This window comes from Miscanthus floridulus, chromosome 4 (assembly GCF_019320115.1).
Source record: "Miscanthus floridulus cultivar M001 chromosome 4, ASM1932011v1, whole genome shotgun sequence".
In the NCBI taxonomy this organism is placed as follows: domain Eukaryota; kingdom Viridiplantae; phylum Streptophyta; class Magnoliopsida; order Poales; family Poaceae; genus Miscanthus; species Miscanthus floridulus.
This window is the reverse complement of record NC_089583.1, coordinates 12448942-12466411: the sequence shown is the minus strand read 5'-3', so window position 1 is coordinate 12466411 and position 17470 is coordinate 12448942. Positions and strand designations below refer to the sequence as shown.

The window sequence follows — 17470 nt, the reverse complement described above, 5'->3', positions numbered from 1 at the left end:
TGGTCAAGCTACTAGTTCATACTCCCCTTAATAGTACGGCCAAAGGAAAAGAAACAAAGTCCTAAACTACTCTAAGTGTCTTTCCAACGCTAAACGATACTTAGAACTAGTCCGTCCTTAACATAATCATCCATCCTTTGAAAACCGAAGCGATTTCTATCGACACGGGCATGAAAACCATAATTGCCCAGTCAATCACCATTACCATGACCTAACTCAAGTTACCTCTGCAAAACACACGTTAGTCATAGTAATCTTATATCGTCATTAATCACCGAAACCCAACTAGGGGCATAGATGCTTTCAGTATGAATAATTTGTAAATGCGTTCTTTACCCTCTCAGTACTCCAGCATGTTTCATTCATTTTTAATGTGCTCCAGGAAGTTACTCTACTATTGAAGTGGGGGGTGCTCCAGGAAGTTACTCTGCTATTGAAGTGTGGGACTACGCTTTCATATTGCATTGTTTTGGATCAAAGTTAGTGGTTCCTTTTGGATCTGTTTTAATGCATCTTGGTGCTTGTAGCACTACATTTGTAGAGTCTACTGTACATGAATTTGTTGAAAAAAAGAAAAACATCATGATTACTGCTCTGTCGACCAGATGCCTCTGCTCCAAATAATAATTTGCAGCTTATGGCCTCTGTTTTTTTTACTAAACTAGGTACAACTATCTACCGATTTTTACATGACTTCTCTCCATTTTTAGTTTACTTTCCTGTTTCTCTCTATGCCTTGTGATGTTTCATCTTATCGCTGGAAGAACAAAACGGTCTATACAAGCATGGTTCTAATGACATCTATCCATGGGACGGTTTTGTATCTTATAAATAGAGCTGTGACTTCTCAACTTCCTTAAAAAATCTAGTAGTTCTGAAAATCTTGATAGCAACTCAGGTTCAACACTTAGTGGTTATTATTATTTTAAACAGGTCATGGTCACGATCTTGCTTTGCTAATGTGTGATTGCGATTTTGTTAAATAAAACTGGATATATACTCAAGTTCTAAAGCCAAATTATCTACTCTATCTATTGACTGCAGTTTGTTCTTGTTTGCCTATGTGTGCAGGAGATGTGGGCTTTGTAGAGAGCTTACAAGGTAATGTCAAAAGAAAATGACAGGCTTGAGGTAACATCAATGGTAATAATTTTTAGGTTCTTTAGTTTGTATAAGCTATCCACATGCAAGATGCTAAACGGTATAATTGTTGTGGCCAGTATTATTTTCTCCTACTTATCTGTCATTAGCTGATGGGTAGGAATGCAGGATAGACGATGGGCTACATTAAATGTAGTTTTCTCATGTTTATGTAGGGAAAAGAATCTTAAGTAAAGATTTGGATCTAAGTTCTATGCAAAACTACTCTTAGATCATATTATCCTTTTGCTTAATACTGGCCATCCTTTTGCAAAACTACTGAATATGAAAGGGCCAGCATTTTCAAGAAATATATTGTCCTTTTGCTTAATCTGGATCGATGCTGATTTACATCATATTATTTTGGGTGGCAGTCCTCTCTGGGTCCTTTTTAGGCTTTGTATGTCGCTGGCGGTGGGCGCGGTCAAATATATTAGTATTAGCTTGTATTCTTCTCGCTCCTTATCTCTTGTCTGATGAAATATCATCCTTTCTTTCCTTGCAGGTTGTTATTATTTTAAATTTGCAGCAACCTAGATAACATTGTAGAAAAAAGTAGGAGATAAAGAATTTCTTGCCTTTAGTTAGCAGCAATCGACAGTCAGTGGCTCATCTATATAATTGTGAAAAGCTGAGCTTATCACTGTTACCTGTCCGGCAACAACTATAGAGATTGATTCATAATTTGGTATATAAAATTAATTATTATAGGTTTTGCTCATCTCGATATAGAACAATTGAAAAAGAATATAGGAATTGAGGCAGAAATGGTTGATCTAGAATAAGACGAAGACAGCGTGCTTGCGAGGATGTGATGGCGATTGTTGAGAATACATATCAAATTAATAAGTTAACTTATTATCTGTCATGCACAGCTATTAACTTTCCTGAGGACGAAATTCTTGGTGGACATTTTGAAGAGCCATGCAAATGAACGTGGAGACAATATCCCTGGAGAACTCCAAGACCTACTTAAGGTCTTCAGCAGATTGTAAATTAGACGGTTGAGGCGAGACATAACCTTACTATGCCTTGTTATGTATAAGTGTTTTCCGGATTATATACATTGTCATATATAATTGCGTGAAACTTGTTTCCCTCAAACAAAAAATTGTGTGAAACTTGAACTATGAAAAATATCGTCGTTGTTTTTGTGCATTTCTGAAATAAAGCCGTGGCGTTAGCATGGGCACTATGGTAGGAGGAGGTAGAAATAGAATAGACTTTTTCTTCCAATAAAAATAGAAAATTAAAGAAAAAGATCAACAGAAGCCTATTTCCAACAGAAGCCCATCTGCTTACGCAGGCAAGCCCAGCTGGCTCGGCCCACATCTCCAACCATCCTCCGCCCACCGTTCCAAAACCCTAGCCCATCCGACGGCGACGAGGCTCCCATCGCGCGAATATAAGCGCACCTCCCACCCAAACCCCGGGCTTCTCCGCGCACTCCATCTCCCTCCCAGCCGCCGCAACCGCCGCACGCAGCCGCATCCGCCATGGGTGAGCTCCTCCTCCTCCGTCCCGCAAATGTTCTCTGGTCTCTCCGTGCCGGCGGGCCTTTGTGCGTCGTCTCTCTCTCTGACGGCCTGTTCGTTGCGCAGGGGCATACAAGTACGTGTCGGAGCTATGGAGGAGGAAACAGTCGGACGTGATGCGTTTCGTGCAGCGCGTGCGCTGCTGGGAGTACAGGCAGCAGCCGGCCATCGTCCGCCTCACCAGGCCCACCCGCCCTGACAAGGCCCGCCGCCTCGGCTACAAGGCCAAGCAGGTAGATCTCCCCGCCTGGCGCTCTGTTCTGTTGCCTGCCGTGAGATAGTGATTATAGATATAGGTTGGTTGAGGGCTTGAAGCCATTTAGGATTCGATCTGCGCAGTCATATCGCCGTTTGCTGGTTTGTGTTTATGAGATTTCACGGCTTTGGGTGGACCATTTCTACTGTAGTTTCAGGCGATAGATTGTTGTCAGTTTTCTGTGTGCAAAATGTAGTACTGCTGTTCAGTATGTACAATAAAAACATGTGTTGGAGCCTTTGTTTGGGCATTATTACGATGTTTGGATATATAATGCCTGAATTTAGATTATGATAAGCTGTGCTAGCTACTAAATTGATAAGTGCAACCTGTTGATGCTGCAGTTTGTTGTGCGCCAAATATCGTAGCTACTTATTGAGTTGGAATAATCTGAACATAACTTGAAATTGAGTCTTTTTTGTTTGCTGCCTATGATGGTGCATTGCATTTGGACCATAAAATTAATAGAGTTTTATGTGGGTTATTTCGCCAGGCTAGGCTAATACGATTTAAGCCATTTAATCACATTATGTTTGTGATTTGTTTGGCTGATTTTTATGTGGTGAGATAATGATAATGTAAGACCATTTATTTATATATTTATATTATGCTCGTGTCAGCTTGTGGCAGTGAAAACTTGTTTGGTGAGTACAGTGATCCAACTTACTGTTGTTTCACTGCATGGTCTTGTTGCAGTTATGCAGCTGTCTGACATGTATGCCTTTTCTTGTTACGCAATAAATTTTTGGAGTAGGATTTCTGCGCATTAGACTCGTAGGATGCTATGTTAGGCTTGTTTACTTCATTTTATTAATGCAGTTTGAGTAGCTACTGTCATTTGCTTTTGTTTGATGTGTTGTGTTCATTCATCTTCAGGGTTATGTTGTCTACCGTGTCCGTGTGAGGCGTGGTGGCAGGAAGAGGCCTGTGCCTAAGGGTATTGTATATGGCAAGCCCAAACACCAGGGTATCACCCAGCTCAAGTTCCAGAGGAACAAGAGGTCTGTAGCTGAGGAGAGAGCCGGACGCAAGCTTGGTGGTTTGAGGGTTCTTAACTCCTACTGGTTGAATGAGGTACGCCGGATTGTAACAAGAAAATTCGTCTACAGAGATACTAGCTTATGGGTTTGTGCTAATGGCTTGACATGTCCATCACTCCTAACACAGGATAGTACCTACAAGTACTTTGAGATCATCCTTGTGGATGTTGCCCACAAAGCCATCAAAACCGACCCAAGGATCAACTGGCTATGCAACCCTGTCCACAAGCACCGTGAGCTTCGTGGCCTCACCTCCGCAGGCAAGAAGTTCCGTGGCCTGCGCGGCAAGGGCCACACCCACCACAAGAACAGGCCCTCCAGGAGAGCCACCTGGAAGCGCAACCAGACCCTCTCCCTCCGCCGCTACCGCTGAGCTTGTCTGGTGCTTGGATACTGTCACTGTCGAACCTGTCCCAAGCGAAACAAAAACTTCGGCTTTGTTTGGTTGCATTTTCAAATTTTGCTACTCGTGTTGTCATGAACTATTTGCAATTCTGCAGTGTTAAGAGACAACGAATGGTTAGTGATCAAATTCTGCCCTGGTCATTTGGTCTTGTTTGGTTTGTTTTCAGTTAACGAACTGTATTTTTTTTTCACACCAAATCAACCGACAGTAGTATTTTCAGCCATGACTTATCATGACCAAGCGAACAGTCTGTAAACGATGATCGGTTTGCATGTGTAGTGGGCTGCGGACAGTCGTTTGTTTCGTGGTACTTTTGCATCCCGGGATGATGGTGCCTCTCGATTCTCCGTTACCGATTATTCGTTTAGTTGTTCAAGGTGTGGTTGATATGTTTTATATGCGCTTGCATTGTTGGATTCGACATAGTTGTGGTTTGTGAATCATACGATTTTAGGTCGTTGCATTCTGTTGCGAAGTTGCATTCTGGATTTTGCTTAGCTACAATGGTAGGTACTGTAGGCTGTAGCCAATCCATTTTTAGCTATTGGATTTTGCTTAGCTGCAATGGTACAATAGGGATCCTCAAATCATGCGGAGGTTTGAATAACCATTACAATTTTGCGTCGAGAAGGGGATCACAATTAACTCAAATAATTAATGGCGTGTCGTTGATGGCGCCAAATTAGAGTTACTGTGTGAGCTATTGAGAGACGAGAGCCCAAATTCTTGTATTTTATTCTAGACGCCTTTCATATTTGATGATTCAAAGTAGCAAAACTTTACATTTTGCCCTACGTATTGTATGCCCAAGAATGCTTGGTTGTTGCCATAAAAAAGAGAATAATTATTATCTTATTAAGCAAAGAAAAATTTAGCAGCGTTTTCATCACATTGAGCATCTCTAACAATCTTGTTTCAAATTCATTCTCTAAATCTTTATCTAGAGAGACATTCTAATAAAAAGTAGCTCTGTATATCTCTTTATTACACTCCAACAATTTGTCGTTGAAGAGGCGATTTAGAGAAGAAAATTTTCACTAAAATCTCTGTTACCACATTTGTATAATAACCTGTCACGATCCCACTTCAGCGAGATTTTGAGTCCAGGTCAAACAACTTAGGAAAATGGTCAAACTCTTATGCGGGTGTGCCCCACTGCGCAGCGACCAACTAAGCGCAGCCCCATCTGCCCCCGTGACATGTAGGTCCTACCGGTCAGCGAACCAGCCCTATCCCAAGTGTCCTCTCTCTAGAGCCAGCCGGTGGCGAAACTGCCAGGCGGCCGGGTTCTGCGGCGAGCACAGGCAGAGGAAGAGGAAGAGCAGCGCTCTCGCCTCTCCACTCGTCAGCCATCACCACCGCCTTCTCCGGAGCTTTCTAGAAGGCCATGGCGGAAGCTTCCAGGACCTCGGAGGCCCGCCGGGACGCTGTGTTCGGGCGGTGGGTCGTCTTCTCGCCGGCGCGCTCGCGCCGCCCCACCGACCTCAAGTCCCACGCCCCCACCAAACCTAGCCCCAGCCCCAGCCCAGGGGCCGACTCGCCGGCGCCGCCCAAGCCGTCCTGCCCCTTCTGCGCCGGCCGCGAGTCCGAGTGCGCGCCCCAGATCTTCCGCGTGCCGCCCGACGGCACCCTGCCGTGGCGGATCCGCGTCATCCAGAACCTCTACCCCGCGCTGCGCCGTGACGTGGAGCCGCCGCCCCCGCCGCCTGTGCTGCCGGAGGGGGAGGCTCCCCCGGACGAGCCCGGGGAGCGCGCCGTCCCCGGGTTCGGCTTCCACGACGTGGTCATCGAGACGCCACGCCACGACGTGCGCCTCTGGGACCTGGACGCCGAGGGCGTCCGCGACGTGCTGCTCGCCTACGCGGATCGCGTGCGGCAGCTCGGGGAGCACCCCGCGGTGAAGTATGTTCAGGTAGAGCCGTAGAGAGGCTTTAACGCGTGTGCATCCCATTTCTGCTTAGTTTGCCTTTATCAGATGGCTGGGCCATTTCATTATTTGGATAATGGTGACAATTTGCAGCAAAATATTAGACGCTGAGAGTATTTCCAAACTGCAAAATTAGACGCTGCAAATTGATGCATCCTAAAGCACTTGAAACTTGTTACTTAAGAGTTAACAATTGCTAAACGCCGGATATAGTTTCTATAGGGGCCAGGACAATTTCTTAGCTGGAGATATTGCGCCGTCTTTCTAGTTTTCACATGTGTCGATGGTTCAGTGTATCTTCTAATTTGGATATTGATGTGTTTCTTTATGTTGGTACGGAGATTGACATTTTGGGTAGATTAATGTAAAAATTCCAGTATCATGATATACATTGCCTGTAAACGAGATTATAAGTTCAGATTCATGTGCCTTTATAGTGTACGGATAATGTTTCCGTGGCAAAGTTTGCAAACTTGTTGGGTATGTTATAAGATATGCTTGTTCTGGAGGTTACGTTGCACAGCAGTTAAGGTCGCTGTAGGCTTTACAAGATTCCAATTCCTGGGCACTTGCTGTTACACCTATGTTTATGTCAACCACTTTTGATGGCAGGATAGATATGGACAATAACATATTCAACTTTTAGTTTAGAATGGAATTTGTGATTTTGTCTATTCTGTCGAGGTTTGTGTATGGTTCATTTACATAAGCTTGGATATGGTGATTCTTGATTGGCAAATCATTCCAGACTTAAAGTGCTTTATTGTTCACTTGCGAAACATGCTGTTTCTGTTGTTAGTGCCTTTGTCGTTTACTGCATTGCTTATACTTGAGCCTTTTTCATGCACTGTCCATGTGGCGTATTTGTCATCTATATATCCATGTAGGAATCTAGCTGACGTTGGGATATTGTGTTATGGGTTAGTAAATAGAAAGTGCCAGTGTCTCATTTGTTAGGATCTGCGGTGTAAGCTCAGTAGTTTGTTATGAACCCATTTGTCCTGGGTTTGATACTTTCCTACCGGGTCTATCTTCCCAAATAAAATCATTGCCTCTCACTGTGAAGCCACAAGGGGAATGCAGTGTGCCAATTTTAAATGCAGGCTCATCTTAATATTGGACTTTTGCCAACCATAGAAACTAACTAGTCTCTAAGGAAAATGAATCAACACGTTCCTCCTTATATTTCATTTCTAGTGTTTATGATGCTTTCCATGTTATTTGTTAGCCAATAGCCATGCTTGTTATTATGGTATGTGCAGATAGGCAGTCTATTTTGTGTAGATATGTAGTTTGGCGGAGTTCTCATGCTTACCACAAGGACATAGGTGGTATGTTTGAGCAGTGCCATTGTTACTGTGCTAGTGGATGGTAATTTACAAAATATTACACTCTTACACTTGTAACACTCCTTTAGTTGGCTCATACAAACTAATTGGTGATTTTCCTTGAAACTAAATTGATTGAACGAAGATATAAGTGAGACGTGGTCAATGAAAGCTTTTAATGGGCAATAATATCATCGCTTTCCAAGTCCCAGTCTTTGTCCACAAACCCATCTTACTACTTGTTTTGTTGGATCTATTTTTGTCCCATCGATAGTTTCCATTTAGCAGTAGTCTATATTCATTCCTGAATCTTGTTATTGACTTCAAATTGCCTCTTTTAATTTACCTTCTATAGTACCTTTGTTGATTTCCTCATGTCTGAAAAAGTTCCTTTGTCTTAATATGCTTAGGTGTTTAAGAACCATGGGGCATCTGCTGGAGCTTCAATGGCACATTCACACAGCCAAATGTTGGGAACTCCCTTTGTCCCTCCCTCTGTTACAACTCGGCTTAACTGCATGAAGGAGATTTTTGACAGATCAGGGAACTGCAGCCTTTGTGAGATTAGGTCCAAAGATATCCTGATCAGTGAAACACCTAATTTTTCTGCCATTGTTCCTTTTGCAGCATCATATCCATTTGAGATATGGATTATTCCTCGACAACATATTTCCTATTTTCATGAAATCGATCAGGATAAGGTACGGAGTATTTTGAAATCCGCTACATGTTTCATCTTTTACAGACCGACCTGTGTATACAAATATTACTATATATTTTGAAGCTCAAACTTCCCTATTTGCTCTTGCTGTACCTTTTTGGAGTTCCTGTTAAGTTATGGATAAACTTCTGTGCCAATAGTTTAATGCATCTGCTATAGTTATTGGTTTAGTTCGCATGCCTAAATACTAGCTGTATAGTATTTACGTCATTCCCTCATGGGCTATGCAAAATAGTTCCTTCTACTTGAAATTTGTAATTTCCTTATTTGTCTCTACACACGTTCCGTACTGAACCAGATACGCATTACAATTTTCTGATGCACTTAATAATCTTCTTCAATCTTCACTTATTCCAAACACCGCATTGCATTTCTACTGGATGAAAATGAGGGATTAGTAGGTTCACTTGATCACTTCCCCAATTTGTGTCATGTGGAACACTATGGGCCAGATCTGCGTTACTAATGCTGTCAATAAGTTTGCCCATTTCATGTCATAGTCATGAGCTACTCTGTAGATAAATAAATTCCAGGCATGTTGATACTAGCGGATTCTGCTTGTCAGCACCACCTTTTTTGGGGCACTAAGTTATTGAAATGCTGTCTGTAGGCACTGGATCTTGGGTCTCTGTTAAAGACTATGCTGCAAAAGTTGTCTAAGCAGCTCAATGACCCGCCATTCAATTTTATGATCCACAGCGCACCATTTGGGCTTTCATCATCCTGCCTGCCTTATACACACTGGTTCCTCCAGATTGTGCCCCAGTTAAGTGTAATAGGCGGATTTGAGCTTGGAAGTGGGTGCTACATCAATCCAGTTTTCCCTGAAGATGCTGCAAAGATTCTTAGGGAACTTGACTGCTCAGTCTAGTGGTGGTCGACGTCTAACCGTTTACTAGATAGGAACGAGGGCTGTGTTCCTCTACACTTTTCTCAGAAGCAAAAATACCATGCTAATAATACAAGCAGATAGTTAACTTGATATGTAACATCAGGCCCTGCTTTGGCGAGGGAGATCTGCTGGGGTATCTTTCTCGCCCTTATTCAAACAGTTCTGCATGCCAAGTTGCCAAGTTGGGCATCTTTCTTGGCTCTGAGATTGATGTTGCCTGTTTGTACAGACCACAGAGTGGTTAAAAACAGAGTTTTCTTTTGAAGACTAATAAATTGTTTGATATCTTTTTATCTGATGTCTTGGTTTATCATATGGTCTAAATGTATTTCCAGCTGTCAGCTAACTGTAGCTCCCTGATATAATGTCGTTGGAAGATTGCATGGAATTACATGCAGTACATAGATACATGCTAATTGAAGCATACAATACAAAGTTTCAGATTTTGGAAGTCTGTTGCCTGTAGCCGGCCAGACCTTGTGTAAATTGGTGAACCAAGAGGAATTGCGAATTGATGTGTTTTTTTTTTCCTGACACATTAAACTGTCTGAACCTGAAGAACCAAAGTTCTCAATAGTTGTCTCGTGAGTTTGTCCGCTAACATATTCACCTTTTGCTTGATTCTTAGCATATTTGGCATGGCTTACAAGCACAACTGCATATTTCCTTTACATAATGTACTCATATTTCCTTTACAAATTGGATATATACTCATATACATAATGTATCTGCACCAAATGGCAAATGGTTAAGTACGAGGGCAAGGAGGCATCTCTCGGAGATAGTCAGCCTCACCAAGAATAGCTAAGGTACAGGTGTGAACTGCAAACTACTGACAGAGCGGGGAGCTGAACTGTATGGGAATGAGCTTATAAGCCTTAGTAGGCTTCTGCAGTATGCAAATCTGCAAGATCAGAGATGAGAGGCATTGCCTGCTTCTGCTGCTGCTACCAGCCTACCACCACCATGTTTCAATTGCTCAATTCTTGATTAATCCGAACAAGGATTTGATGGCATTGATGGCGTTCTCGTTGATGAACGACTCGTCGTAGTTCTTCAGCAAGGGCTCGAATTCCCCTGACTTCCTCAGGTTCGTGAGGTCCGGGTCGGTGCGGACTCTCTGCAGGAATTGACCATCAGTAACAATCCATCATGTGTTTCATGCTGCAAAACAGTTGGTTACCTTGAAGTCTTCATACCCTGCCTTCAGGGCTTCCTCCAGTGCAGAAAGCCCAGCTTCTATCTGCACAACAAAGGAACATAAACATGAGCCTTCATCAGTAGCAGACCTGAATAGCATCCATCATATATTCCGACAGTGAGAGTTACTGAACCCGGCCGAGCTTCGAGTAGCTGCAGGCAACATTGTAGCTGGCAATGGAAGCCTCACTGGGCTCCGGTTTCGATCCCAGAACCGACTCGAACTTCTCCAATGCCTCCTCATATTTCCCATCCCTGCATTTTTTTGTTCCAAAAGCCGAAAGAGATTTCAAAACTGAAGCAAGCAATCATATTCACATAGTGCTGTCAGGTGTTGAGGAATCATTTCTGTTCACTGACTTGTACAGCCTGAGCCCCATGCGGAGATCCTCTTCCCTCTGCATCTTCTGCTCCATCTTCCTCGTGTAATTTTGCAACTGCGTGGAGTTTTTCAGACATTGCCGTGAGCAAAATCAACCATTCTGTGCATTTCTATGGAGACACAGAGACCTGAAGATACAGAGTTGATGCTTCTACTCTACCCACCTGGATCTCTCTCACCCTGCCGCTGACCACTCCAGAGTTCCTCTCAAATCTGATGATCTCCTTCTCGGTGAGGTCACCGTCACCGTCCACCTTACCTGGACTCAACTCAATCAGCAGCATCCAGCAAGAATTAATCACACCCCTTGAATTCTCATCCCATTTCTTTCTTTCAGAAAACTAATAAGACGAATGCATGATTCAAGGGCATGAAATTAACAGCGGTCTGTTGTTATCTTACCAAACCTCCTCTCCATCTTCAGGTACAGAGGGCCGACCCTCTGACGGATGCTGTACATGGTCTGGCCGTACCCTTTCGCCGGCCAGATCTCCTCTCCGAAGACAGCGCTGGTGGCGAGCACCTTGTCGCCGACCTCGAACTGGCCGGTCACGTCGGCCGCGCCGCCGGGTTGGATGGCCTCGATGTAGGTGCCGCCGTCGCGGCCCTTGGTGAACTTGAGCCCGTACGGCTTCTGGATCGTCACCTCGTACTCCTCGTACGGCCGCTCCTCCTCCTCCGCTCCCTCGCCTCCGCTTCCCCCCGACTTGGTCTCCGCCGCCGCCTTCGCCTCGGACGACGCCCGCACGACGACGGCGTCCAGCTGGGCCCTCCGCGCGCCACCGGCAGGCGCCAGCCTCAGGTTCCGGCCGCCGAGGACCGCGGCCGCCGGCTGGAGCAGCAGCAACGCATTGCTGCTGCTGGCTCTTGGGAGGCGGCGGGCGGGCGAGGACAGCAGCGGCGGCTGGTTAGCGGCGACCTGGCTAGCCAGCGCCATGGCTATTGGCTAAGCTAGGAGAAGCTTAATTGCGTGACTGCGTGAGCTAGCTGCCGCGCGCTGCTTGTTCGAATGGTCCGCTCGCTCGAATGTCTCAGCCCAGCACCGGCAGCTGCTGAGCTCCTCTTCTCTTCTCCTCTTCGCGCGCCTCGCGAAGAATCTGTGGTGTGGTGGTGCAGATGAGGAGGAGGAGGAGACGCTTCTGTGGCTCATCTTGGGCTGTGTGGCGCCAGGAAGGCTTGGAGCTCAGGCGTGAGACGGAGGCCACACACCAGCACGGACAGACGGAGAAGAACAAAATAGAGGCTGAGGACTGAGAAGGCGTATGCATGCTGTTCTTTCTCCGGCCAGGTGTCCGGCGTAGGTACGTTACTACGTACGTGTCACCTTCCATGTCAGTAGAAAGTTAATCTTTTTCTTTTGAAAAAAGAAAGATGAAATAGCTCTTTCCGACCCGTTATAAGACCCTAATTCACAAATACTTTCTTTTTAGATAACGAAAAATATCATCTGGCTTCATCCTCCCAAAAAGAAAACAGACCTTACCTATCACTGAGTACACTCAAAACGATCTCACTCTCACACAATTCAAAAGGCAAAAAAAAGATTAAAACTCAAGTCTAAAAAGTAAAGGATCATCCATGAAAAACAAAGGGAAAAAGGCCATCATAGCACATGAGGAGGAGACGCTTCTCATCTTGGGCTGTGAGGCGCCAAGAGGGCTTGGCGGAGTTCAAGCGTGGGATGGATGATGCCAGCGGGCGTACGCTGGTGTTTCTCCGGCCGGGGCCCGTCGTAGCTACGTGTCACCTTCCGTATCAGCATGCTGGGCTCACTTGCAGTATTGTGTGGACCAAGTAGAAAGTTGATCCTTTTCTTTTGAAAAAAGAAAGATGAAATAGCTCTCTCCGACCTATTAAAAGACCTTTTACAAATATTTATTTTTAGATAACGGAAAATATCATCTGACTTCATCCTCTTACAAGAATCAGACCTCCACCTATCAAAAAGTCCACTCAAAACGGTCTCACACAACTCAAAAGATAAAAAAACGATTGAAACTCAAGTCTAAAAGTAAAAGATCATCCATGATGAGAAAAAAAAAGCCATCATGCAATTTTTTTCTCATCCTGGCCATTTGGCCAATATTGCCCCGTTCGGCTTACCCTATATTCGGCTTGTTTTTTCAGCCGAAATAATATTTTTCTCTCACAACAATTCAGCCAGAACAGTATTTTCAGCCAGTTTCAGCCAAGATTCAACAAACCGAGCTATATACTATATGGCAAGGTCAACGAAACAACAAACATACCGTAGCTGATAAGGCATGGTATCATTAGTTGCTAGTTTGGTTTGACCATTTAATGCTTCAAGGCTTGAAGAGTATACATTCTCCAATATTGATATTTCTTTTTTCTTCTCAGAATACACAGAGAAGATATGCGTATATCATTGTATTAATAAAAAAAAATACATGACACATTACACAGATAGACTATTACTTATGGTGGACAACATAGAGAGAGAAGCAGGCAAAATTATTATAACAATTTCCCAACCTAAATTTTGTAATTAAACTTTTATATAATAAATTTATGAATAATGTAACCTATGCACAAAACTGGCTAGATCGCTATGGAAACGGCGATTCGCGATCCAATGTATCCTAGCTGAGTACCCCAAAATACACGTCTCGCTTGTACCCAAGCACAAACGAGACCAACCCATTTCACTCCTGCCGAGGGGTCCAGGCTCCCATCGAAACTTGGACTCAAGCCCCTATCCTTGAGATCCGGTCTCAGTGTGGTGCTTAGACCTCCACCTTTCCCCGTCTCCAATCAGTCGGTACGGAAAGAGCTAGAACCCAAAGACAAGAGCGCAATGAGCATTCCCACTCCCATAAGCAAGTATGTGCTCAGGATAATAAGTCTGTGACCTGACTACCATCCACAGCAACGGACGATCCTCAATTGACACGAACAGGAAAAACAGTGTAACCAAGCTAATCTCCGTGGCCGCGGGACACACTTGTTACACCCACCAATAACCCATGCCATATCCCTGCATGGTCTCTATTTTTTAATTATTTTATTATGAGAGTAATAATAATCATCTATTGTGAGTAACGGTAGGTTACTCATGCTACCGACAACATAAGCATAGCAGCTACTCAAACCCGCACTAGTAGGACTCGTAGGGTAGATATATATGCATGTGGTTTCCATAAAATTCCTGCAATATAAATGCACAACTCATATATATATATATATATATATATATATATATATATATATATATATATATATATATATATATATATATACACGGTGGATATGAAAAATAGAGGTTATGCACCGGGGCTTATCTTGGGCAGGCACGATGTTAGCTGAGTCAGTCAGTGGTGGCTTTAGGACCTCCTCCTGCACAAGAATCTTCTCCTCGTACTCCTCGACGATCTCCTCAAACTCGTGCTCGCCGGTGGTCATAATCTCTGCCAACTAATTCTCTATATGCATGCGATGATAATGATGCAACAATTTAGTATTGAGACAACAACAACTCTTAAAATAAGAATACACATGTTAAGCTACTAAGCTAGCTCTAATGACTAAGATACTAAGCTAACTATCGTCTTCGTCAAGCAAAGTGTTGCGTTCAACTAACAAGCACCTAGTTTTGCAAATCAATGGTATGCCTTTATTTCTATTAAAGATTTAATGTCTATTTAAACAAAGAACATTTAACTACCCTAATGTTTAGTCTAGTCTAAGGCCACAAAATTACAGTGAGCACATAATAATACAATGAAGCTATTGTAAAAATTTTAGGATCAAAGCTATCACCAATTTACCACGAAATTTTTCTAATAATATTAAGCACTTTAAAATGATTTAATAGCCCCTAGTACCAACACATATATGTATGAACTAACTATACTAACAGGTAGACAATAATCTTAGGAACCTATCAAAATTAGATTCATAAATTTTACACATCTATATGAATTTATATTAATTATACAAATCTAGCTCTAAAATTTAAATAGAAAGCTATTACATATTTCTAAGAAAAAGAAAAACGAAATCGACCTTGCGGCCCACAAACGCGCGGACGTGGCCCACGCGAGATGGCCCACGATGGGGACCCTGCGGGCGCTGACGCTTTTGCAAAAACACCCACGCGCTATTCAATATTAACGCGACCACTTTGCGCACTATTCTTACTGATAGCACTTTTGCAAGGAAGCCCTCGCATTAACCCGTCTTCGTATCGGGGAGGTCCTTAGGACTCCCGCGCTCGCCGGCGTGGCATTGGCCGGCACTGGACACTTACGCCAGCCAACTAGGGACCCCTATGGCGTGTCTATAGGGCCGATGCTCACCTACGAGCCCACGCACAACGATGGGTAGCGATTAGGAGACCAGAGACGAACTATAGTGGCTCCTCCATGTCGACGGGCAACCTGCGACGGCAGCGGCGACGTTCCGGTGAGCTATGGCGCTAACTGAGAAGTAGAGATAGCGAGGAAGCATCAGGCAATCACTGTGGACCTGGCCGAGGTGATGGTTCGGCCGGGGACTACCCGAGCAGGGCTGGCCATGTGCGACCGAGAGATGCGGTGGTGCACCGCGGCGGACACAACCACGTTGGTAGTGGCAGGGTAGCGGTAGAGGTACGACTAAGGAGCGCAGGGCGAAGAGGGGGTTGAGGCAAAGCTAATGGTGCATCTAGATTAGCTCAGTGTGGTTATATGGAGGGCTGCCCTCAGCAATGGCCGAACTCGGCCTTATCGACACGACGGCGGGGGAAAACTCCAAATTGGAGCTTGGCCAGACTCGATTCAAGGTGGGGTAGGGTCAAGGGTCCGATGGCTTAATGAAGAAGCCCAAGACATGACGAATCGAGCCGAGGTGACCTATCTATGCCGAATTGAGGTGAGCGGGGTCAGCCGGTCGAGGTAACAGAGAAGGGGGGTAAGTTAGAGCTCGGCTCGTCCTCGCCTTGGTGGGACACGGGCGGAGCGATCAGGACAACATACGCGTAGGCGCTACGGACAAAATGTGCGCGTGTCCACGACCGGACACGGCATGAGCGGCTGCAGCGCCTTTAATGGCGAGACGACGACGAGCACGGCCATGTGCCAATGCAGCGGATACGCTAAGTGTGCGCGCAGCAACGGCAGTGCCCACGGCTAGGGCAGACAGCGGTGCAGAGCCACAGGGGGGTGCGGATGCGACGGCAAGGCAACAGCAGCACAGCGCGGCCGCGACGGCAGCAGTAGTGCAGCGCGAGGCAGGGCAGCAGGGGCGCAGAGGCCAGTGGCTCGCTGTGGCCGGCCTCGACCAAGCCAAGGCAGGCTCGGCTGACCCGGCACGACGGCGCGGTGTGCAGGACGTGGCCATGTGCGCTGTGCTAGGTGGCCGTGCGCACAGCACCAGACAGCCCGAGGCTGTGTCGTGCATGAATTTTAAAGCGTCGATAAAAACTAAACTATTGAAGTTGAAACTAAACCGCCTTCACTATGATAAAGAGGGCCTATTTGGCTACCAACCAGAGCTAAAACATGACACCACCTCTTAACTCAATTTCACAGGATTAATTCCCAAACATGGTGCTGTCAAATTGTCTTTAGACTGAGGAATTTTCTGTCTTGAGCTGGATTCAATTTCAAGTTCCATTTCTAAGCTATTAGAAATACTAACTAGCAATGTTATTTTTCTACAGCAAGAGTTGCATTGTCATCTACAAAATTTATACTTCAAACTTTATTTAGGTGTCACACACATGTTCTATAATATTTTTGCTCAATAAAAATTGGTTTTCAACCCTACTTGACATAACATGAGCTATTGAATCAATTTTTATTTAACATTTTTATTATTCATTTTAGGTTACAAGAAATTTATCTACACACTCTATTACATGCATTATCACATAAACATGATGCTCATGACATGATTTAGTAGTTTGTTTAGGACGTAACACCAAGGGTGTTACAATTATTTATATGTAACTATATTTATGTCCTATTACTTTAATGAAGTCCTAGACAATACACTTGTACAAATGGGGTGGATGTCGACTTGGAGAGCGCATGGGAGGTCAGGTGATTCTAACAGAAGAAAAAACCTTTCTTAGGCAGAAATGAGAAAAATCAAGGATTGTTGTCCATTGAATTAGGAGAAGAAGGGATGAAAAACAAGAAAAAAGAGAGAGCTGGACAGCTGGGCCACCGCCCAACCGGACTAAGGGCACGCACAACCGAGACATACAGACCTATTAGCCCAAAACTAAAGTGAGGCTCCACGTTTTTGCAAGAAAAAATATGAGGCTTTATCAAAAAAAGAAAAGAAAAAAAAGATGAGACTACCACCCATCTATACATGCATGTCTCATGTTCCCATCTATCTGATTGTAAGCCAAAAGAGCATGCATGCGGCAACTTTAATTTTCTCCTCTCTGTCCTCTCCCAAACCATCACTTTCTGGTCACACTGCATTCTTGAGTGTTGGTGGCAAGGACACTAGTTCTTGAACTAGTGGCGGAGCCAAAAAAAAAAAAAAATTTAGGTGGGGCGAACTTTAGAAGCACTATAGAATAACAAAAGCGAAAAACACAAACATGTATTGTATAATCACACACATTATATAATAAAGCAATGAGTTAACAAAATTTTTAACACGAGACTTCAAGTTCAAAGAATAA

At 44.3% G+C, this 17470-nt stretch overlaps 3 protein-coding genes across 3 annotated transcripts; 2 read left to right on the top strand and 1 right to left on the bottom strand.

Moving 5' to 3' along the window:
* Nucleotides 1–2532: 2532 nt before the first annotated feature.
* LOC136550948 (large ribosomal subunit protein eL15z-like) lies at nucleotides 2533–4525 on the top strand. Its single transcript, XM_066542531.1, has 4 exons — nucleotides 2533–2640; nucleotides 2742–2908; nucleotides 3808–4005; nucleotides 4099–4525. Exons 1-4 carry the CDS (start codon nucleotides 2637–2639, stop codon nucleotides 4342–4344), a joined length of 615 nt encoding a protein of 204 aa, XP_066398628.1. The 5' UTR covers nucleotides 2533–2636; the 3' UTR covers nucleotides 4345–4525.
* A 1081-nt stretch (nucleotides 4526–5606) lies between these two features.
* On the top strand, nucleotides 5607–9558 carry LOC136549435 (ADP-glucose phosphorylase). Its single transcript, XM_066540710.1, has 3 exons — nucleotides 5607–6289; nucleotides 8043–8333; nucleotides 8964–9558. Exons 1-3 carry the CDS (start codon nucleotides 5765–5767, stop codon nucleotides 9222–9224), a joined length of 1077 nt encoding a protein of 358 aa, XP_066396807.1. The 5' UTR covers nucleotides 5607–5764; the 3' UTR covers nucleotides 9225–9558.
* A 319-nt stretch (nucleotides 9559–9877) lies between these two features.
* Nucleotides 9878–12005, bottom strand: LOC136549436 (protein MET1, chloroplastic-like). Its single transcript, XM_066540711.1, has 6 exons — nucleotides 11230–12005; nucleotides 10992–11086; nucleotides 10806–10882; nucleotides 10580–10700; nucleotides 10429–10488; nucleotides 9878–10365 (listed from the first exon to the last, which is right to left on the bottom strand). Exons 1-6 carry the CDS (start codon nucleotides 11762–11764, stop codon nucleotides 10225–10227), a joined length of 1029 nt encoding a protein of 342 aa, XP_066396808.1. The 5' UTR covers nucleotides 11765–12005; the 3' UTR covers nucleotides 9878–10224.
* Nucleotides 12006–17470: the final 5465 nt, after the last annotated feature.

What these genes read in the sequence shown, in the direction of transcription:
- LOC136549435 (XM_066540710.1), top strand. Translation starts at nt 5,765, where the DNA reads ATGGCGGAAGCTTCCAGGACCTCGGAGGCCCGCCGGGACGCTGTGTTC. An exon ending in CCGCGGTGAAGTATGTTCAG is followed by an intron (nt 6,290 to 8,042) that starts GTAGAGCCGTAG and finishes TAATATGCTTAG; the next exon opens with GTGTTTAAGAACCATGGGGC. An exon ending in ATGAAATCGATCAGGATAAG is followed by an intron (nt 8,334 to 8,963) that starts GTACGGAGTATT and finishes TGCTGTCTGTAG; the next exon opens with GCACTGGATCTTGGGTCTCT.
- LOC136549436 (XM_066540711.1), bottom strand. Translation starts at nt 11,764, where the DNA reads ATGGCGCTGGCTAGCCAGGTCGCCGCTAACCAGCCGCCGCTGCTGTCC. An exon ending in ATGGGGCTCAGGCTGTACAA is followed by an intron (nt 10,701 to 10,805) that starts GTCAGTGAACAG and finishes AAAAAAATGCAG; the next exon opens with GGATGGGAAATATGAGGAGG. An exon ending in GCTACTCGAAGCTCGGCCGG is followed by an intron (nt 10,489 to 10,579) that starts GTTCAGTAACTC and finishes TTTGTTGTGCAG; the next exon opens with ATAGAAGCTGGGCTTTCTGC.
- LOC136550948 (XM_066542531.1), top strand. An exon ending in TCGGCTACAAGGCCAAGCAG is followed by an intron (nt 2,909 to 3,807) that starts GTAGATCTCCCC and finishes ATTCATCTTCAG; the next exon opens with GGTTATGTTGTCTACCGTGT. An exon ending in ACTCCTACTGGTTGAATGAG is followed by an intron (nt 4,006 to 4,098) that starts GTACGCCGGATT and finishes CTCCTAACACAG; the next exon opens with GATAGTACCTACAAGTACTT.